Raw genomic sequence first — 23,518 nt, forward strand, 5'->3', positions numbered from 1 at the left:
CAAGCCTTCGTATATCCCTAAATCCAATACAGCGGATACAATTCAAATTATCCTATGGCAATATCGCATACGTGTCACATTAATTTTGCAAAGACGCAAATGACAGTAAATTTTTTTTTAATCTAATCTGCTGAGCGTAGCGTAAGTCCCATTTTAACTCGACCGTTTTGCATTTAGTCTGTCCATAAATTTGAGTTAGGGTGTTACGTTTCTGTTTTCGAAAATCTCCTGCATCAACTTTATTATTCAAGCAAGCAAGAAGAAACTAGATGGTTAATGAGAAACTGCAGTCCACTTTTTTATTAATAATGACCATCTAACTTAAATGGCTATATATTTTTTGTTGTTGTTATAGTTAGTTTAAAATAGTTAAAATAATATATAAAGTTTTAATTTTTCGGGTCTCCCAAAAACGCATCAAATCTGTGGAAGTAACCCATGACATCACCAGTCAAAAAAGCCTAAGTTTTTTTTTCAACAAACGCAGTATTTAGTACGGGAGTCGAGATGTTTTTTATTCTTAAGATGACCCGCTTCATTGAAGAACACTATGTAAAATGTTAGCATCTCGTCACTAATTTTGTCATATTGAATAAAAGTGCAAAAATGCATCCAATAAGCACCTGATAAACAATTTAACGATGCTAAAAAATATTTTCATCAGTTCAAATATGAATGTGGACCAGAGTTGCCAATGCATATCTTCTAAAACACCACCAAGAGATGAAGAGATTTTCAAATTCCTCACAAATACCCACAAGTTCCTTTACCTCCAAATGAAACGAAATTCTATTTAAATTAGATTTGTTTTTTATTATCTAGACATTTTCGGACGTTCTCTTTCGCTCGGGCTTTAAAAATATACTTTTTATGAAAATTCACTATGAACGAAAACGAAATATAGTGTGTTCTCACGATGAAAAATCTTAGAAATTCCTCAGAATTTGGGTAATTCTTCACGAATTAGCAACCCTAATGTAGAAAATTTAAAGCATAGTTTTTACTGACTAATTTGGTTGTTATTTCAGAAGATTAGTCATACCAACCAAACAATGTTTTTTAATTAAGGGGTTTTATTCGTTTTTAAATGACGATTTATAAATTCTATGTACAATAAAACTTATATATTCCGAATCCGTGTTTGTTGATCTACATAAATTTATATATTTTTTAAGCCATAATATTTTTCACTGCAGTTCCTCATTGGCCATGGTTCACTAAAGAATCTTTTTTCAAATGTGAAATCGTCTTGTTTATTTGGACTATCTTATTCGTTTTTTTTTTTTTTTAATATCATGGTACCTACCTGCTTAAAGAATGTTCAACATACGGCGTAAGTATGGGCGTAAACATATAATTCGTCGTAAAATTTTAATGCATAAGTTGCAAAAAGGTATTTTAATAAAATAATTAAATTATCGAATAGAAATCCATGAACGCATGCATTATAACGTATGTTGCGTTTAACCGTAAGGGTACGCGTTCATAGATGGCGTTAATTTAATTATTTTATGAAATTACACTTTTTGCAAGTTATGCTTTAAAATATTAGACAAATTATTTGTTTTTTCCCATACATTATGCAATATGAATATGAATAAATCGTTTCCCCGTACAAAAATTGAATTCTTTGAAGAAAGGCATAAAAATACTTTATTGGATTGAATCACCGATACAATATTGTGTAAAAGTATATTTTCACAAAATATTTTAATAAACGCCATTTATGAACACGTAGATTATAATGTACATTATGTTTATATTTAAATATCTTTTTTATTGGCGAAAACGCAGGGTTTTGTGTCCCTCCTGAACATTTTGACAAACGGCTCTTCTGCGGTATTAGAATTACACTGACGATATGACCCTGTGAAGTATTGGAAGTGAATTTCACAGGATACTTAATTACTAATCTCTGAATATAATGGTACTAATCAAGGACTAATTTTAGACTAACATACATCCGGAGGCAGTGAATACAGAGTGATGAAAACTACTTAAACATTCATGCTGATGCCAACATCTTGATTGCCGTGATATTATTTAGCATGTTGAACAAAAAGTAACACAAAGGGTGGAAGGTCCTACACAATCTAAGATTAAAAAGGAAAAAAAATTAGAAAGATTTTCTAGATCTTTTCTTTAATTTAAACAGATTATAATATTATTGTAACTATAAAGCAGAATGTTTCTGACATCATGAAATTTGAAAAGCACTTTCAGTCTGTGAGATTTATAGGTAAATGCAACTACCTCACAATGTTGTTTTCACTCACAATGTCATTTTTATCATGAGTTATGGAGCTTTGAAAATCTATAACACTGTTAAAAAAAATCAGACCAGATGCCATATTTTTAAAGTGACCAAGAAAAAAGAAAGAAAATAAGTGTTAAAACTAGCGCAATGGATGTGTGGATTCATAACTTGCTATTGATCTAGAAAATCTTATTTTTTTAAGGTAAGAAAAAAGTGCCTTTTTATAAGCTTATAAAATAAACCAAGAAGGACACTCCTTACTTAGCCTGATAAGAAACCTATGAATGTTTACTAAATGATTGAATGTATATGAATTTGTGCACAGAAAGCGAAAATAAAAACACAACCACATGTTCACATGATTTAAATGGAGAAATAAACAATGATAACAGTGAAATGGTTAAAGTTTAAAACATTTGGGAGCCAACCTACCCCCTTCGACGAATAGATTCCAACTGTATAGAATTTAGCATCTTGGACTTTCCATACTTTTCCTTGGGCAGGCTTCAGGGATGGCAACATTAAGGGATAAATTTCAACAAATTCCAATGGTGTTGCCAATGTTAACTATTGGTTAGAAGGGCGGGTGTGAATATGACGCATGTTAGGGTAAAAATATGTATGGAGAAAAGTAAGCACTTGAAAACTATGCTTGTCTGATGCCAGCACTAGAGTGATAGTGAGCATTACAGGGGACCAATTCTAAACTGGCAACATAATCCAATCTGGGAATAATAACATGATAAATGGGGAATATAATAATTAAGATAAAGAAAAAAAAACTATGAAAAATTAAGTTCTTTATTTTATCCGAACTTATTTAAAAATAACATTTTATCTTTCTTTTTAAGGAGATATTTAAAGTTTATATCTACTTTCTTTTCTATTGAGTTAAACAAGTTTAGATATTGTATAGTCCTTTTTTATTGATAAATCTTTTAATTTTTTTTGTCAGATAAGTAAATAAAAGCAATCAAAAATCAATAATAACAACTCAATGAATAAGTTAAAGTCAGAAACTTCATGTAAAAATGAAAGTTAAACCTGTCTCAAATCAATATGTATTAATATTACAAATATCTAATAAATTTATACAAATAAATTGTGTGGGACGAAAAAATAACAAGACACACAAACATCAATTAAAGTGAGCATTAAAACGTCACTCAGCATAACCTAAAAATGAATATGCATCAAGCAGTATTCTTAAATCGTTAAGGGTTAAAGCAAATTTTAGTAGCGTGTTATATTGAAATTGATTTTCCGGTGCGATCCTTACCCCCTCTCTCGTATACACTCCAGCTGCTTGTGACCGAGTCTCCGAGGTTCGCCCCTCGCATCAGTGGCGACTGCATCCAGCTCGTCAAATGATGGAGCCAGGAACAAGTCCTGGAGGTTGGGTCGTTTGGGGCGGCCATTTCCATCACCGCTGGAACCTGCGGAGGATGGCAACACTGCGGAAAAGAGTAAAAATAATATATTTATTGAATCAAATTAAAGGGCAATGAAAAGAAATCTCATCAGATTTATTTTGCTACTCAATGTATACATGTAAACAACACAACCTTTTACAACATTATAGTCAGTTAAGATGGCTGCCGATCTTTTGCAAACATATTTCTTAGGTAGTGGTTATTATTTATTTATACAAGTTATTGGGTTTCAATTAATAACGTTCTATCAAAGTTGCTGATCATGAATCTACCACTATAAACGCTGTCAGTTTCATTGTATTTATGTAAAAGGTGTTTCGTATAAGGCCACCCTCATAAATAAACCACACACTAGATTGACAACTTCGTGCTTTTTGTATGGAACAAGTTGGTTCACCATTAAAGATAAATATGCCAATATTTAGACACATTGCGTGTGTACCATAAATAATCCACTGACTATATCGATATCTTCGGGCTTTTTGTATGAAACAAATTGGTTCTCTGTTTAACCATAGATATGCCAATATATAGACAGTACAATTCTCATTCAGAGCCTAAAATATTTTGAAAATAAAAATGTTTGAAATGTTACAATATTACTTCACGACAAGAAAATGAGAAACTCAGTTCCATGTTAAGCATTTTTATTTCAGAAAGTCAATAAATAAATACAGGTAAAATCATTAATGAATAAGGTAGAATGATGGAATTCTATCTTGCATGATATAATCACGACCCAGTACGGCCTCCAGTTTATTCCATAGACTTTCAGAGATTTTCATTGGTGGAAATAGTTAGGCAACAATATGACGTCACAATATTTTGGTTCCAAGAGTTAAACAAACCATCATATATTATCAATAACAAATATAATTATTATTGCGAGTGTCACTATTCACTGTGGTTGTGCATAAAAACCAAATAATTGAATTCACTTATCAGTATTAATTTATTAATGAGATTTACGTAATTTTTTTTTATTTATTTATTTATTTAATTCAAAAAATTATAAAAAGTATTACAAGATATAGAAGCGTGGTGCGGCGAAGCACGGTGAGGGACGGTCACACCTCTTGTAATTTTTTTTTAACGAGATTCATCAATAAACTGTTTGGTAGAACTCCGCCGTTACACTTATATATGTTCGCTCGCGTCCAGCACAGCTGGGAACATTTTCGACGATTGTAGTAGCTCTACGCCTCTTCGATATTATTCTTGTAGGTACGAGATGCAATCTTCTGTGTTCTAGGACGTAGAACCACCGTGCCATAGATATAGCACTCAGCTGTCAACAGTTTTTCCATTCAGAGTTATTCATTGGTGGATGTACCGGTGACATTTCAGACCATGGAGATTACCGTGTCTTTTCTTCAGTTCCAATTTGCGATTAGAGTAATACCTCCCTGGCCACCCTACTATAGTGTACGAACACAAAGAACGCTTGTTTCGGCTTTCAGATTAGCCGGCGAGTAAGCGGCCGACTGGCGCAGGCGCGCCAACAAGAATGTTTGTATCTAAACGTGTGAGAACGCACATAGTGAAGGCAGGTTCAGATTTGTGTCCGCGCGCTGGCGGGCCGAGAAGCTTTACCGGAATGAATTCTTAATTCCTACTCGCCGGTGCGGCCGGTTAGTGAAGCTTGTTTTGGAAGCTAGTGTCAAAACATAAGTCCTGTCAAAATGAGCGACTTACTAATTGCTGCTGTTTTCAACAAATCGCCGATCTAGGATAAAAGAAACAGTTTACATAGCAACAGAAATGTTGTCGACAAGTAAAGAAATCAGTAAGGATATGAATGAAAACGTTACGAACAAAAGTACGAACTGAGAAAATTTTATGATAACCTCAAATTTCACGACTGAATTAAGGTATATTTAAAAAATCTTTCTTCGTCCGCCTCAAGCTTACTAAACAAGTGATAATATTCACCATGAATTTTTCTACTACTATTAATTGGATGAATACCAATTAATATTACTTAATTTCAAGAAAAAAAGTATGAAATCTTCTTCCTACGAGCTTGACATTTTGTTAAAACTGACAGCTGCTATCAGGCTACCGCGCAAATGGCGCTGATTTTACCGGCGTTCTATGTGTCCACAACTCGGCGCATATCTTCTCCGGCGGACTCAGGCACTGAGTGCCGTTAATCTGAAAGCCGAAACACGCGTTCTTTGTGTTCGTACACATGAACAGGATCAACATAATAAGTTTGGCAGAAATACATGAATGACAAAAAAAAAGAATTGAAGAAGTGATGGCTGGGCTTTGTTCAGCAGTTAATAATTTCGAGTTGATGGTGAAATTTACAAAAAACTATTGTTAAAAAATTTCACTTTAAAACTTACCTATGGGAAAGGTCTTCCAGTGGTACAAAAACTCCTCCGCAACCAGCTTTATGTTATTGACCAGCTGCTCCACCTCAGGTGGGGCCCCCACTAGGTTCACATCAAACTTGATCGGCTGCTTCTCCGGCTGCTGGGGGCGCTCTGGGGGGAACAAACTGTTCGGCCTTGCTCCTGGGGTCTCAGAAATAGAGCGGTTAAAGATGGACGTCGGTCGCGCGGGGTTGCCAGCCCCATTGTCCGGCCTCATTGTGAGAAGTACTTAAATCTGCATCTTTAGAAACTTGAAAAAATATTTCATATTCTTTTCAAACAGCATTTCCTATAATAATTTTACAGATTTAAGTAGGTACTTCAAACTGGAGTTCTTTCCAGCTATATTATTTGTGAGCTGCTATTTGATTTCAAATGTGAGTGCCATGATTTATTTATCCTTTTGTAATGGTTGCATGTTTTGTTTGTTATATTGTTACTCAGTTTGTTTGGAAGAATGTAATAACATATCGGGGTGTGGTGAAAACTTTATAAAGTATGTCGAGATATCTGAAACAAGGGAAAACATACATTAGCCAATCGTCAGGGATAAAACAAATACTTGGAAAAAACGATAAAAGATACAAAAGATATTGTAAAAGGTATCGTAGTAGGTTTCAGTATAGTTTATAATATTGCAATACGAGAAACTTTAGTTGCCACGACAGTTGGAAACTATTCCAAAATTTGTACAAATTCAAAAAAAGTCTCCCTAGTGTCGCGTCGCTTCTGTGCTTCCACTTCCACTTCCATATCACAATTCAAGATCACAATTTTTCACACAATCATACAAGAAAATGTATGAACAACATATCACTGTTATAGCGAAATTGTGTATTATAGTGAGTATTATATTGTAGAGTGAATATCAATTTATATATGCAGACAACAGGGTTAAAAATTTACATATTCTATCGAGTTATATGTCAAACTAAACCTGACTTCTCTTTCAACATTGGGCGAAATACGTGAGACCTTATTTTAAAATGGCTTTTCAGAACATCACCATTACAAATACCGACGGTCCCTGAAGGCGTTTAACATTATATATTGTTAAACAATGTCAAATCCTCGAAATTGCGCTGATTTTATAAAGTAATATAAAAGTATCCGTAGAATTTAAATCAAAGGTTAGCTATACTAAAGATGATCATCATCAAATTTATAATAATTTATTTATGAAGGCAAATAACAAAATTAGAGTAGGTTTCATAAATTGAATATAATTTAAGTAATCACTAACAATTTCACACCGTTGAACAATATTATTATTTATATGCTAATTAGATACGTTTAGAGCAATCCGAGTTCCGGATAAACATTAGTTGCCGTCGATAACAAGAGACATCCTCCTAACCTCAGTGCGAGACGTCAACTTTACAAGATGACAGAATTAGAATTATAATTTTCATCAAAGTTAAATTAAGTTCATTCGCTTTTATTCAAATATCACATCAACGAATCAACTGAGATGAGATCATAATTCAGGAAACTCCAATTTTTAAAGCAATTATATACTAAATAATAATTTGTGCAAAGTAAAAATGTATTGGGCCGTACCTTTTCCATGTTCAACAATAACCACAAAACTATTCAATATACAATCACAGCTCACATACAAATACTAAATAAAAGCGACGTTTTAAAATGTTAGCGTAAACGAGCGCACGAATATAAACTAAACACAAATTTTTGTTCTGTAAATCACTTTATTGAAAATCCGACAGCTCGAAAGGAAAAATTTGTTCTGTTTTGCGGATTGCGGACAAAGGAGGTGGTAGGCGTTTTCACATGGGAAGGCTTTAAGACACTATTTGGAATTAAAATGAACTTCAAGTAAATCAGCCATTTTGATATCATAACGATGTCCTATGACAATATTACAGAATTAGAGACATCTGCAGTTCAATAGAACTTTTAAAGAAGATTGCAGATAAAAAAGATTCCTAGAAATATTTATTTTGTGTCCCCAAAACGCGGGCTTTTCCTCTATTGTTTTGAAAATTATTGAAAAATAAACTTCAACAAAACAATTAAATTATAGAAGAAATTCAATTTAACGAAAAGTGTAACATGAAGGTTATACAAGAATGTTTGCAGAATTTTGGCTGATTATTTTACATAAAACAATTTACTATTATTTACGGAGATTTTAATTATTAAATGATTTTTTTTCCATTTAATTAACATAATATAAGTAATAATAATTACAAAAGTAAAATAACTGGTACTAGTAAAATTATTTCGTGATAATATCAAATAATATTGCCGAAGATCTACATTTGATTTATATAAAAAAAATGTAAAATAATAATATTTTCCCGAATTGTTGTTTTTGTTTACACCCAAGTTTTGTGTATAGGTAACAAAAGTTGTACTAATTACTTTTATTCACTCGACTAACCTTATGAAAAAAAATCTGAACAGGCCAAGATTGGTGTGTATTTTCTAAAAACCTTGGGCCAAGATCACAAGTCAAATTATAAGAAAAAAACCTAAAGTCTTCATTTTATTCAAAACAAGAATAAAATATCGAGACAGAAGGGTCATTTTCACCTGACAAAAATGTTTCGGTTGTTTCCGAGCCGCTGGTAATTTTTGATGTTTGTAATTTACAAGATGGCGGTCAGCGGCGAAGCGAGTGACATAGTATGTTGACAAATAATAAAAAGACTGAAATAAAATGTCCAATACTCCATCGACCCGTAAATACGGGGCGCAAAAAATTAGACTTACCAGTAAGTATGCCAAACAATAGTCAACGGTGCTCCAATATGTTTCAAATTTGACAAAATTTTTGTGTTCTTCACGCTAAACCAATATGGCCTTAAATATTTTGGAACCTAAATATTACACCCTCCTTATCATAACTAATATAATTTGTTTATTTTCTTTCAGTATTGTGCGCTCGGAATCTAGTTCGCAAAGATTTGTTTCGTAAGTTGATTTTGAAATTTATATTGAACTTATTCTAAGCTGTCACAAGAAGTCTGCTCAATTGACGATTATAATTTTGACTTTTGACATGGTAAAAACTTTTGAATTCAACTAAATTATTACTATTCTTTTATTTGTGTTCATAATTTTATTTTGTTTACAGGTTTACCTGATCCATTTGCCAAAATTTCTGTAGATGGGAGCGGGCAGGTTCATTCGACTGAAACTGTCAAAGCATCCTTGGATCCGAAATGGAACTCTCATTACGATTTATATTTGGGTAAAGGTGACGGCGTTACAATAAGGTAAGCCCGATATCATTCCATTTATGTCTCATTACAGTTTTGAATGATTTGATATTGAATGTATTATTTAATTTTTATGCAGTGATGTCATCAATGACAACAAATGTGTTGGTGAATGTGTTACTTAATTAACATGCTTCTCTTGATGTTTTACAATATTATGTATTCAAAACATAAATGTCAACACCTCACTGAAACGTTGTTTGTTATTTTTTTGGCGGAATGAAATACAAGTTTTAAAAATGAACACAGGTATAAATTATTAGATTTTATCACAACACATGAAGGAAAACAACTTATTGATTATGACTCAGATCTATCTCATTTATCAATAACCTCCTTTTTCTATGATTTGAAAGTTAATTGATATTGCACAATTATTAAGCAACTGCATATATTATGTAAATTGATGGCATTATTTATATTCTAAAAATATAAATTTCTTCACTAAACTTATAAAATGAAAACATTATCATATATTTTGTGTACGCCATGATAACAATAAGTCAATTTAGTTCCATCACAAAGTTATTAAATTCCAAAATAACATTTTAAACATACAATAATGTAAATAATAGTAAAATAGGCCCAGAGAGAGGTTGTACGCACATCATCAACGATCGTTCTCTTCCTTCTCCCACGTCTTGATGAAAACGAAAAAGACAAGATACTAGAACGATGATGTCACATACAATCTCTCTCTGGCACTTCTATAGTTAGTAAAGCATAGTTCTTACCACTGAAAGTAAAATCTTATGGCAACATAATATTATCAATATCCAAGATTTAATCAATAAAATCTTTTGTGAAAAATAATATTATAATCTATTCCCTATAATCTGGGGGAAATGGGGCAATAAAAAAACAAAGAATTTTGAATTACAATAATGATGATGGATGAAATATCTAATATTTAATTTCTTTTAGCATATGGAATCATCGAAAAATCCACAAACGTCAAGGATCTGGCTTCCTGGGCTGCGTCAGAATACAGGCGGCCACCGTTCAAAGACTAAAAGACACAGGATGTAAGTAGTATCCTACATCCTTATCTGTGTCAAGCGCACTACTTCTCTTTCATTTATCTACTTCCTGGCCGTATTGGGTATCCACCTAACTGTACATTATTACTATTAACTGCTGGGGTTTTTTAGTGCGGCGATTTCACTATGATGTCATTTGAATAGGTCAGTTTGAAGATTGGAAAGATAAAAATAATGACATTTATTGTTTGGTGTTTTCCTGAAACCAAAAGGCTGATTTTATTTTCAATACATTTGTGTGACCGGGTTTACTTATTGCCAAAGACCGATGCACTCATTTTTCAATCTATTATAACAAACAATATTGTCATTTTTCTAACTTTTTAAAAGGTACTTACATAGCAGAAAGTGTAAAAGTTGTTTATATTATTAACTTATTTTTATAAGGGACTCCAGTGAAAATTATTATTATGGTTTTAAAAAAATGTATTCATGTAGATCAACAAACGCAGATTTGCAATATATAAATTATATTATATACTAGCTGTATCCCGCCACGCGTTGCTGTGGGTCAGTCTGTGCAGATATAGAAACAATGACGCATGTTGCTTTTACATCCAACAGATGACGCTGTTTGTATATTTAAAAGATTTCATTGTTGTTGTTTCAGTGCTGATGGAATTGAATTGATTAACGTCATTTAGGCGCCTATAATAATATGTGTTTTAGAAAATTAATGATAGTTATAGGTATATTATTTTATAAATGCAATAGTCAAAATTAGCTGGGCGGGATTATAAAAATAATATTTATATGGTAATCTGCTTACATAATATGTATGCGATATTATCATAATTCTAACATACTAATAGATAGGTACCACAGAGGAAAAATTCTAGAAACTTATTAAATTTTAAAAGAAAATATTTAGTTAAAACACCAAGGTGACAAGTACAATATAGGTTAAATTGTGGCAAGAATTTATTAGATCATCTAAATTAAACTATTGCACTTGCATCAAAATGATCCCCGCAACAAAATGCAGTTGACCTAAGAGAAAAGCATTTTTCTTATTGGTTAGTTTGTCGGCGTCACACCATTTTCTTCATAGTAATGCAGGTTTTTGATCACTGATAAGTTGTTTATTAGGTGCGGTCACAGTTGTATTTTTGCACTTTGGTAGAATACAATAACAGAAGTGAATTAAAAGCTGTTATTGCTCGATGAAAATAGAACATAACTTTTAAAACATAGCTTTTTGTGACAGGTGACGTCACAGATATTTGGTGCGTTTGGGAGAGACCCCTAAAAGAAAACTTTGAAAATTATTTTACCTGTTAAAACCATAGACATATAAATCAGTAGACAGAAACTTAAGGGTGAGAGGAACAAACAGGAACAAACCATATTGTGAGGAGCGTGGGGAGGGACGTGGGCGTCACCCTTTCAGTACTGTTTATCTTTTCAGACACCTCGCTCATCATTATTAAGACTTAATAAAGAAAATAAAATCTGCTTACGAATTACTAGTCCCTTTTCCATTAGCGCGTGAATTACTAACAACGTTATTGTAAATTCCAAATCCTGCGAAAAAGTTCAGCTTGTTTCCGAAATCGAATATTTGGTTACAGTATTGTACAAATGAGTTATATTTTTTTACCACAATACAGAAACACATGCACCCAAGTGAACGCCTATGGTAAATATATGTAGGGTTGTCACAAAAGCTCGCACCATAAAAATCATACAATTAACTATTTTACCCAAGGTCACGGGTCCAAATCCCGTCATGCGCAAGTAAATTTTATTTGATGAATTTGTGTTGTTTCACAATTTATTCATATAAAATAATATGTAGTATTCTTGCAGCATGTTCCAGAGTGGACGATACTCTCAGTATCGCCCTAGCATAAGACTACCATTCAGAATTGAAACATTGCTTGAAATGGCTTTAGTCATGTTTGGTGACCAGATCTGCATAGCCAGGTTCTTCCCCTTTCTATTCCCCATCTCCTTTATATCCCTACTACCTTCAGCCTCACAACATGCCCCATTGGGGATGCCATAGTCTCACTGGCTCCAGACGGTTGGGAGCAGTTGGGCCTTATGTGCAGTATTCACATAATTTTTTTTTTTTATTTCACATGTAATTTAACTATAATAATACATAGCAGTTACAAAATTATTTGGGCCTGGTTGTAGTAGATACCCTCGGAATCGCCCCGGTTGCTTGAAATGGCTTTAGTTATGTTTAGTGACCAGATCTGCATAGCCAGGTACTCGTCACCACTACCCCTCTTCACACAATATAGCCGGGATTGGGGATGCCATAGTCCACAACCCTTAAATATGTATAAATAAGTGCTTAGCCATAATTTTGTACAATTGAATAAATTTTTGGAAAGAGGTTATATATTTCTTTAACCTCTCAGACAAAGACATTTATATACTATGTGTTCCTTTGAGAACTGTCAAAACGTGATAATTTTTGTGTTATTTACGAGTTTTGCTAAAAGCATCATAACTCACGTCTTGGGAAACGTAGCCTCATTCTAAAAAATGTTTTGGAAAGATTATGAAATCCACTATCGCATTGTGTTGTTATAAGTAAATATTTGCGTTTCTAAATATTTATTTTTTGAAAACGTCAAAAATATGTAAGAATCGATAACCATTATTTCAAAGCCGTGAAAAATGCACTTTTTTCTGAGTATCATAAAGAAATAACACTTTATATATTGAAGAAATATAATTAAAAACTATTAGTCACCTCAAAATATTAACCGTCCAAACTAAAATATTTTTAATAAATTATTTAGAAACGCAATAAATTATGAACGAACACGATGACAGATTCAATCGGCTTAGATAATGCAGTTCTACGTTCCATAGATATTGTCGAATACAGACGCGTAGCGTTATTCATTATCGACACTCTGTTTTTTAAATCATGGCAATCCGTATACTAGTGATGGAAATAAATCGATGTTTGTAAAATCTCGCGCGTTTACGTGAAAAGACGTTCTAATGTCTTGACCGCTATTATCATATTTACGTCTTTTGACGTTCTAATGTTCCGAGTGGTTAACGGGGTTCAATAATTTTACCGTGAATAAAAAAATAAATATTGAAATAAAGCAACATAAAATATATGAATATGTCGGGGAGCGGATACGATATAAATACTAGCTTTCTTATCCTTCTATGGTCAGAAAGCTGCTTTGTGGCTTTTGGGTAGCATTGCGTTCGATACACTGGTATTTAAGTTAGAAGGTCATTCATTGATAAAAAAATTATAATAAAAGACTAGAGTTCCTTATACGTTAAATGCATAAAATTTAAAGAATTTTTAAGGATCTCACGATCACCAGACTAGGCGCATGTCCATTTTATAACAGTTGAATTTAAATTACTGCGTAAATCAGATTATACTGTAAAGGTACATACTGTGAAATAAAATAATAACTTTGTATAAAAACTATTCTTTTTATTTTCGTGGCATACTGATGCTTATATCTACACTTTCTCAGGGCAAAATATATTAATTACTAATGTTGGTTGTTATTTCATGTATGTAATGTGAATGTGACCTGTGACCCTAACACTTTATAATTATTTTTTTATTAGGGTAAAGTACTTACTTTCAAACCTTTCTCTTACCAATCTTCTCCCCCTCCCCAATTCATCCAACATCACAACATAACCAAATTATGGATGCCATAGTACTACTAGTTTTAAGCAATTGGAACAAGGCACAAATTATCCACCTACAAAGCATGAAGATTGAATTCATTTTATGTTATCCTTGTAATGCATTTCATTTTTCACTGAAACACTTTTATAAGGTTTTCAAGGGATCGATAAAACAATCTATTTATTTTGGCAAAATTGTTTCCAAAATTAGACCATTTTTTAAATTTCGGTTTTAAAAACAAAACTTCTTATACGGGAAGCTTACATCGAGTCTTACTGTATTATTCGCCTCAAAGAAAATTTCTACAATAAAAGAATGGCAGTCCAAATCAATTATTAAAAATACTAATTTCGGTTGTGACTCCGTCTGTCTGTAACTCCAGTTCAATGAACTCTAGAACATTAGCTTTGTGTCACTTTATGACGATTTGTGTTTTTTAACAGGTCTAGGTATTTTATAAATAAAATCATGTTGACAGGAACAAAACACCAAGAACACAGAACACTTCCTCTTTCCCTTCCCCACTTACCTTCAGCCTCACAACATCCCCCAATTGGGGATGCCATAGTCTCACTGGCTCCAGACGGGAGCAGTTGGGACTCTTGTGAGGTATTCACTATAAAAAAAAAAAAAAAAGGCACAATGGACCCTTGTGCAGTGTTTACATTATACTTTTATTTTTATTTTAGTGGGTCCATATCCATGGGTTGGGATTACAAACATGATCTACATTGATTTCTGTGTTATTCCAGATCTTATTTTATTGTATTTTAGGTTTTTCTAAAGTTGATGTTGTCAAATATGATAAAAAAAAATTGTTTTGTTTTTCAGACCAATGCCTGGAGCTGTGCAAGGCCAGCGCGGGAGACACAGAGGCTGTCCGGGGGCAGATCATCGTATCCCTGCTGTCCCGGGATGTGGGCTCTGGAGGGCGCTCCCCCCTGGCGGTGGTGGGCCCTGCGGGGGACCTCAGGCCTCCTACCCTGCCATCGGGATGGGAGGAGAGGACCACTGGCAGCGGGAGGTAATCTTAACAATGAGGAACTTGAGTGAAAAATATTAAAGCTTAAAAATCATATTTATATAGATCAAAAAAACGCTGATTCTGAATATATAAGTTTAATCTTCTCTAGATAGTATAAAACAAAGTTACTATTGTCTGTCTGTTTGTGCTATTAGTTCCTCTAAATTACGCAACGGATTTTGATAGAGTTTTCACTATCATTTAGGGAATTTCTTCCGGAAGGTTTGTATATATAATTTTTTTATTTTTTATTTTTTTTTATAGTGATTACCTCACAAGAGTCCCAACTGCTCCCGTCTGGAGCCAGTGAGACTATAGCATCCCCAATTGGGGGATGTTGTGAGGCTGAAGGTAAGTGGGGAAGGGAAAGAGGAAGGTGGGGAAGTACCTGGCTATTCAGATCTAGTCACTAAACACGGCTAAAGCCATTTGGAGCAACGTTTCAATTCTGAATGGTGGTCTTACACCAGGGCGATACTGGTAGTATCTTCCACTCTGGAACGTGCCGCAAATATACTATATATTATTTTAATTAATTAATTGTGAAATAACACAAATTAATCAAATAAAATTTATTTGCGCACGCCGGGTTCGAACCCGCGACCTTCGGAATGGCAGTCCAATGCGTTACCACTGGACTATGCCGGCCTATACATGCATATTGTATTTACAGAAAGTAGAGAAAAGTAGAGCAACGCTGGGTACACGTCAGCTAGATATAATATAGAGTTAATAAATCTTCATCTAACGATTAAAACCAAAAGAGACCTAAATGCCCTGGGATTGGTCAGCAGGTTCTGACAGAACTTACCCGCTACCTCACGGGTCATTCGGCTGCGGACAATTTTGTTTAAAGTTGCACTACGTAGACTCGCACGTGACTTTCCACTGCGATATACAATTTATTCATGTATTTTGGAAACCTTTTTAAATATTGAAATTGGGATTTTGTCAGCCCAAAGCAACAGTGATATATCTTTAAACAACTGCTCTAAGATATTACGACTTTTAGGTTTAAGATGACTTTTTTACTGAAGTTAAATATGTAATTTATTACAACATTTATTCATTCTACTTCGATTAATTTATTTGCACCAGAACTCATTCACACCTTAAAACCTTTATATTTCAGAACAGTGAACTCCGTCAGATTTTGATGGTTTTGCGTTCTTTGAAAAATGCAAACTTTGAAAATTATTCTGAAATGGACATTTGTAAAAATATACTGATTTTTATGTTAGAACGTGAACTTATATCATTTTTTTTTTTTTTACTGGAGTTTAAATAATAACATGTCGTACTTATTTGCTCTTAGTTTATAAGTATACTGTCTGATGCTATTGATTGCTAGATATATGATTGAATCTATATTTTAGTGAAATAATTCCTTCCTCACCGTCTTCACTTGTGTGATCCTTGTGCTGTTGTATTGAATGGTTTATTGTGTGGTTGGTAGCATGTTCGCTCGGCTAACCATCGGACGGATTGAGTTCGATATTCACGGTGGATACCTACTTACTCCCATTTCAGGACAAGTTATGTTTTGGGTGATTCTTACTATATTAATTGTAATAGGTAGTTTAAACTATAGTCGACGTAAATCTAACATTATTATTGAATCTTGTTAATACATTTTTTCCTCTTTCAGGACATATTTCGTTAACCATGTGACCCGAACTACCCAGTGGAACCGTCCCACAAGACCGGCCGAAGAAACTGAAACATCTCCGGTTACTCCTCGCCACTCCCGAAGTAGCTCCCAGGGGGCCCCCGTCCCTGCAGCCCCTGCCTCGCCCTCCCCCCCCGCAGCTCCTATCCATCGCCGCAGCCACAGCAGTGCCAACCCCTCCTCAGATAACAGCCTGTCTCTAGCTGCCCCGTCGGCAAACCCACAATCGGATCTAAACATATCGCTTCCATCTGAAGTCGCCGCAAACGGAACCACCAATCCTCCTCCACCGGTCAGTCAGAGCATCCACAAGCTGAACTCGATACAAAATTACCTGGAAAAGAAAACCGCAACAGAAATGAACAAAGTCACACCTGACAAAACTAGCAAAGAACCAAATAACCGATTTTCAAATGGACACATTGCAGACGACACCACGCAAGTTCCGACTTCTAGTGCGAGCAGTTCCACTACGATAAGTCCCACGAGTCCGAAGAATTCTCTGCATTCCGAGATAATGAACGCAGTGCCGAAAGTGGTGAACAATGCAAAGTCACCAAGGAATTCGTTGATCATCCAGAACGGGCACAACGCTCCAGGTCCTCCCGCCGGGGCTATAGTGCCCTCTCTGGCCGATAGGGTTCCCACTGATGATGTGTGGAAGCTGAACAAGGTGAACAGTGGACCGGTATCTCTACCGAGTCCGCAGAGGCCAGAAACTTTGGTGGTTGATACGCAAACCACTCCCTCTCAACCTTCAAGGTACGTTGAAACTCTCTTATAACAGAGTAATAAAGTATAATCTTCTTATGTGTGGTTACAAAATAACTCTTTTTTTTATTTCAGTTTTCATAACACTGAAAAACATAACGTTTGGAACCTTATGTACAGTTTTTACTGTACTTGCAATCATTTTTTATATCTTTTTCATACACATAATATCAGGCGCGGGCATTCTATGTAACCTCCCACTTCACCTTTTTCACATTAAAATATCAAATAACATTAAACTTTATAAATGTATATTCCACAGACATAGGAATTAATAGACGAGAAGATAATGGCGAGGGGTAAAATCAACTGTTGAAGAACGAAGGGAGTGAAGCTGACTGTGATTCGTCAATAAATCAATCTGACAGTAAATAGGCATCTCGCATTATAATATCACCATTTACTTCTTAAAAGAAAAATCTGCTTTTGAATGAATAGACATTTTTACATGGGAGCGCAAATTACTCGCCACGTTATGAACAAATTTGCGAAGTCCAAATTCGGCAAAAAAATTCGGTTATATTTTCAGAGTCGAATATTTCGTTTAAGTATTTAGTTAAGACACTTTTATAAATGTTCATAATTTACTTCCCAGCAACCAACCAGCTTTGTGTTTCGCGTCCAGACGTTTCTCGATGTGATAGTAACAACTGATTCATATTATACGATGTGAATATGCTTAAAATAAAGTAAAATAATGCTTATATATGGAATGTAATACGACAATTGGGTTTATTCTCTTTTTCACATCTATTTTTACAAGTTTTCATAGTACAAGTCAACATTTTGCCGTGTTATTTCGTAAAATGAACCGATGATGCCTCGACCATAGTTCGCACAAGAATGATGACGTCACGTTTTCAAATTTCACTTGAGGCCATACGCGAGCACAGCCGGCTCCAATGGAACCGGTATGGGGAGTGGGGATAATACGCTTTTAATCACTTAGGGCAGGTCTACTAATATTCATATGTCTATGGTATATTCCAACAAAAATTATTGGATTTTTTTTTAAATTTTTATCATTAACTCCACACAGAAGGGACTGAGGAAAACAACTTCCCACAGGGAATGTGTCATCTTCGGGGGTGCTGTAGAGATGGTCTTTTTAAGGAAAGGAAGGAGAGGAAATTCTGGGAAGGAAAAGTTTGAGGGTTGGGTAGGAATCTGGGGTTCAGGGTTTTCAGGATTGACAAACCTGTCCCCTCCACTGCGGTGCAAGGCAATGCGCGATGGGTCGAGATAGCCCGGTTGGAGAGGTCAAAGGTCTCTTCAGGTTGCTTGCAATTGGTGGACAGACGTATCCGCCAACGAGACCTGAAGAAACCTTATCCCATGAACGCGGACATCCCAAATGTAGCGAACCGCTTAGGGTGACTTATGGCAGAGGTTTTAGTTATCCAGTGGATTGCATAAAATTTTTCATCATTTGATATTTGAATGCAAAAAATAATTTGGGGCTTATGGTACCTAACTAGATACTTAATTCTTCAAGAATTCCAATAATCAGCGAATATTGAATAATCTCTTAGTAATTGTAACTAATTTGTAATTATACTCTGTTTTATAATCTATGTTTTGTAATCACATTTTCGTAATTTTTTAATGAATATAATATTATTATCTGCTTCGGCTTCTTAACATTCCACGACAATAACCCAATTAACCAAAATGTTTCACTGCCTACTGCTACTGGCACTGTCTGGACTGAGCTTTATTATTTCTTTATTGTTCACTTTTATTCCCGTTCTATATACATTTTACTATGTCAGGATTATTGCCAGATGGCAATTTATTACAACAAACCCAGATTCTTAGTAGGATTAAAAAAAAATAATCTTGAATTTTTAGCATGCTGTGAAGTTAAGAATGGAAATAAAAACTGATATAAATATATAATAAAAACACATGAATTATGTATTATAAACTATATTACATTGTATTATCCACAGTCGTAATTATTTTGCATAATTGTTGTGATACTAATATGTTTTGTAGCATAAATATTCAACTTGTATTTCATAATACTCATCGTTAGTGTTTAATGTTGAAATAACCAACAGTGAACACTATTTCCAAAGCATTTCCATTGTTTTCAATGAATGACCTAAGTTTTAATTTTATTTTCAGCCGTCCTCCGTCACTTCTCTTGTCATCTCCAGTTCGTGCTGATGCGCAAAGGCGTTCCTCTCATCCTGTTGGCCAGCCTGGAGGGCCCTGGCAAGAGAGGCGGCGCGGAGGTAGGACAGGGGCCACAGCCCTGCCCAGCACACCGGGGGCGCAGGACCTCCCCCCTGGATATGGTATGCAATAATTTTACAGGCATATTTAGTATTTTGTATATTTATTTTATTTGTTTACCTGACTACATCACATCCTATCCGTTCTTTTCTAGAAGTTCAACTAAAATTATTTGGTTGTTTGCATTTATCAATCTTACTTAACAAATGATTATCCATTCTAGAAGTGCGCACCACGCAGCAGGGCCAGGTGTACTTCTACCACATAAAGTCGGGCGTGTCCACGTGGCACGACCCCCGCATCCCCCGCGACTTCAGCCCCGCTGCCCTGGCCGCCGATGCCCTCGGGGCCCTGCCCCCCGGTTGGGAAATGAGGCAGACCACTTCAGGGAGAGTAAGTACCCCAATTCTATAAATAAGTACCCAGTACGATCTTTAACCTCTCGCATCTTGGTGTAGGTAAATCATCAAAATACCCCCAATTGTCGGGCGAGAATTTGCAGAACTGCATGAAAATTATTGTGATGAGTTAGATAAAATATTGGAATAAAAACTACGACTAATGTTTTTTTTTGCAATTGTTTTCCGTTTACCAGAAAATTTATGTTATTATTTATATATATTTCATGTTTATATCGTAAGGCGTTTCCCCAGAATGGCTAACGCTATGTAACTGTCAAAAAATATATTTGAACAAATGTACCGAACACAAAAAACAACACTAAAAGGCGTTTTCAAAGAAAACGACCTTTATATTACTGTGAAAGCTCAAATACTTTCATTTTTGCGATGCTGTTTTAAGTCAATGAATTTTGATATCCAGAGACAAATTATTTCATAAGCTGTCATACATTGGCTACATTAATATAGAATCTACAATGTATTGAATAGCGTTAGCAATTCTGATTTTTTCCTATACAGTTTTCAAAGCGTAAAGGCTAAAATCACATTGGAAAATATTCCAGTGTGAATGGTATTAGAGCATGTGCACTAGCGCTGAGCGCGGCCATTAAAATTGTTGAAACATTTGTTCGAAAAACAGTTGACTGGCTATTAGATATTTAGGTTTTCTCCCAATTTTATTACATGTTTTTCCCTATTACAGTAGAACCTCGTTAACTTGAAATCCACGGGACCACAAAAATCAAATTTCGAATTAGCGAATTCCCACGTAACTCGAAATTTTATGAAAAAATAAAAAAGATGATAAAATCGAGTTCCTCTGCGGCCCCTTCAAATTCGGGTTACAAATTCTTAATAATACAAATTATTCCGTCTAAATTTTAAAAAATACGATATATTACGTGCTCATCTAAATTTCGCATTTCCGATCTTTTAAACTCAGATATTTTTTTTTTTTTTTTTTTAAAAGAAAGACAAACATTCCCGGGTTACGAATAACCCAACAATGTTTGAAAATCTCCTACTACCACCACAGAAAGCCGAAAATGTTGCTTGTGTTGTGATGGAGGACTTAGCCAGCCGAGGAATCGAACACGCGACGCTCGGGTGAGACCCAAGCGCTATGCCCTACTCAACCACTGACCGGTCATATATGATATATATGATGTTAATTCGTAAAAATATGGTATATTTCTGCGTAAACTAAATTTTTTTAAATAAAATCGAAAAATTACGACATTCCAGTGTAAATTGTTTCAGATTTACAGAATAGTAATACTAATTAACAATCGTCCTATCGACCACTTACATAAAAATACATTTTTAGAAATTTATTTATTTATTTATTTATTTATTTAATACATGTTACATTATTATGAAATTTACATAGAGTAGATATAATGAATCACCATACTAGGCGGCTGCCTGTTTCATGGTGACCAATTGAGTGTAATTAATTTGTATGAAATATGAAATCTAGTGTAAACATATGAAATTAGTAACTATAGATGAAGCTAAAATTTTGGAAAAATTGTAATAAAAAGTAGAAGATAGAAATTAGAAAGGAGAAAGAAGTAAATTAGCATTAGATTGTAAAAATGTACATAATTATGTATATAATTTTTAATATGTGTGCATGCAAGCACACATGTGTATATAGCAGCAGACATACCTATATACATATAACAGCACATGTATACATACACCCATATGACGCATCCTCACGCATATAAACAATATATACACCTCTATCTGAGTACTTGGAATAGGCTACTAACACTATAACAATCACACATCAAAAAATCCCCGAGCGCTTTCCTGAAACTGTCGTATTTGGCTATTGATTTTATTTCTAACGTTAAATTATTGAATATTTTTGGAGCAAGAAAGTTAAATTGTCTTTGTGCCATTGAGGTTTTTATTGGGGGAATAGTATAATTCGATTTGTTGGAATATCTTGTATTATGGGTCGATTCAAAAATATTTTTTTTCGTATGTTTGAATTTATAGTAGGAGGATATGTTTTTGACGTATAAGGATTTTATGTTGAGTACTTTGAAGTCGTTAAATAAGTCCTTCGTGGGGTGAATATAGTGTACTTTGTAAATAGTCCGCATTATCAATTTTTGAGCTTTAATTAATGGATCTAATATCGTGTTAGAGCATCCTCCCCAGACTATTATACCGTAAGATATAATTGATTGGCATAAAGAAAAGTATACCGTTTTTAGTGTATTTTTATTAAGAATATTTCGTAATGACCTGAAGATATATGCCAGTTTCCGTGTACGGTTTGTAACATTTATTACGTGATCTTCCCATCGTAGTTTATTGTCAATTATTACACCCAAATATTTAATGGAATCTACTCGTTCTAGTGGATTGCACAGACAACTAGAGTTATCTCTACAAGAATGTATTTTTAGTGTATGATTGATTGAAGGCTGACTCGGAATATTAAGACTAAACGTTATATATTTCGTTTTAGTTATGTTTAAGGTGAGTAGATTATCATCCAACCACTGTTTAATAATTTGCAATGTTAGATCCGCTCTGTGAAATGTTTCTTCCCATGTCTTACTTTTTAGTACTAGGGCAGTGTCATCGGCGAAAGTGATTATATTGCCATCAATAATAGATAGTTTACATAAGTCATTGATATAAATGAGAAAAAGTGTGGGACCGAGTACACTGCCCTGTGGCACACCAAAGTTAATGCTAGTTGAATGGGATGGTTCATGCGATGGTAGCTTAACACATTGCTTTCTGTCTGTGAGGTACGATTTGAACCAATCAAATGCCTTATTCTTTATTCCGATTTTTTTGAGCTTGGCTAGAAGGATTGGATGAGATACTGTATCAAATGCCTTAGCTAAATCCAGAAATATTGCCAGACATTTATCACCTTTGTCTAAGGCTTGTGTTATATGTGATGTTAGTTCTAAAATAGCTGAATCTGTATTGAGTCCTTCTCTAAAGCCATACTGGTTTGACGAGAGTATGTTATATTTTGTAAGATGGTCGATAAGTCTTTTTTTTACTATTTTTTCAATAATTTTTGATAGTGATGATAATATAGAAATTGGTCTGTAGTTTGTTATGTCAGTAGGATTTCCGGACTTAAAAATTGGTTGGACTAGGGCAAGTTTGAGTTTGTTTGGGAATTCACCTTTAGTGAGACTGAGGTTTATGATATGTACTAATGGATGGATTATAAAGGGTTCAACTGTTTTTAGTATAGTTGAGGAAATTTTGTCATGATTGCACGAATGAGAGGGCTTTAACTGTCTAATGGTTTGAGAAATTTCATCGTAGTTGGTCGGGTTTAAGGTGAGTATATTATCTGTTTCACTGGCACATTGATTGATAATGTCGGCAAGGGCATTTTCATCGGTTGATGTCTTATTTAAAATCTTTGATGC

At 34.3% G+C, this 23,518-nt stretch overlaps 2 protein-coding genes across 5 annotated transcripts in view; one reads left to right on the forward strand and one right to left on the reverse strand.

The window, feature by feature from the left end:
• LOC149419416 (uncharacterized) overlaps positions 1 to 7,808 on the reverse strand; it is a 40,125-nt gene extending 32,317 nt beyond the window's left edge. For 2 of the 4 annotated variants that reach the window (XM_089638280.1, XM_089638278.1), the window contains exons 1-4: positions 7,632 to 7,808; positions 6,042 to 6,581; positions 3,537 to 3,711; positions 2,690 to 2,761 (exon numbers count right to left, since the gene is read on the reverse strand). In XM_089638280.1, coding sequence (XP_089494406.1) covers positions 2,690 to 2,761; positions 3,537 to 3,711; positions 6,042 to 6,288 — 494 coding nt within the window. In that variant the 5' untranslated portion in view covers positions 6,289 to 6,581; positions 7,632 to 7,808. Of the gene's footprint in view, positions 1 to 2,689; positions 2,762 to 3,536; positions 3,712 to 6,041; positions 6,582 to 7,008; positions 7,121 to 7,631 lie in introns of those variants that run through there. The other 2 variants (XM_089638279.1, XM_089638281.1) reach the window with 2 other exon arrangements.
• An 884-nt stretch (positions 7,809 to 8,692) lies between these two features.
• Positions 8,693 to 23,518, forward strand: part of Smurf (SMAD specific E3 ubiquitin protein ligase) — a 28,788-nt gene continuing 13,962 nt past the window's right edge. The window contains exons 1-8 of the mRNA XM_089638282.1: positions 8,693 to 8,809; positions 8,970 to 9,008; positions 9,172 to 9,313; positions 10,241 to 10,341; positions 14,822 to 15,014; positions 16,663 to 17,445; positions 19,585 to 19,757; positions 19,919 to 20,088. Of these exons, the coding sequence (XP_089494408.1) occupies positions 8,755 to 8,809; positions 8,970 to 9,008; positions 9,172 to 9,313; positions 10,241 to 10,341; positions 14,822 to 15,014; positions 16,663 to 17,445; positions 19,585 to 19,757; positions 19,919 to 20,088 (1,656 nt within the window). The 5' untranslated portion in view covers positions 8,693 to 8,754. The remainder of the gene's footprint in view (positions 8,810 to 8,969; positions 9,009 to 9,171; positions 9,314 to 10,240; positions 10,342 to 14,821; positions 15,015 to 16,662; positions 17,446 to 19,584; positions 19,758 to 19,918; positions 20,089 to 23,518) is intronic.

Source organism: Hesperophylax consimilis, chromosome 12 (genome assembly GCF_061612785.1).
Source record: "Hesperophylax consimilis isolate HC1 chromosome 12, BYU_Hcon_1.0, whole genome shotgun sequence".
NCBI classification, from domain to species: domain Eukaryota; kingdom Metazoa; phylum Arthropoda; class Insecta; order Trichoptera; family Limnephilidae; genus Hesperophylax; species Hesperophylax consimilis.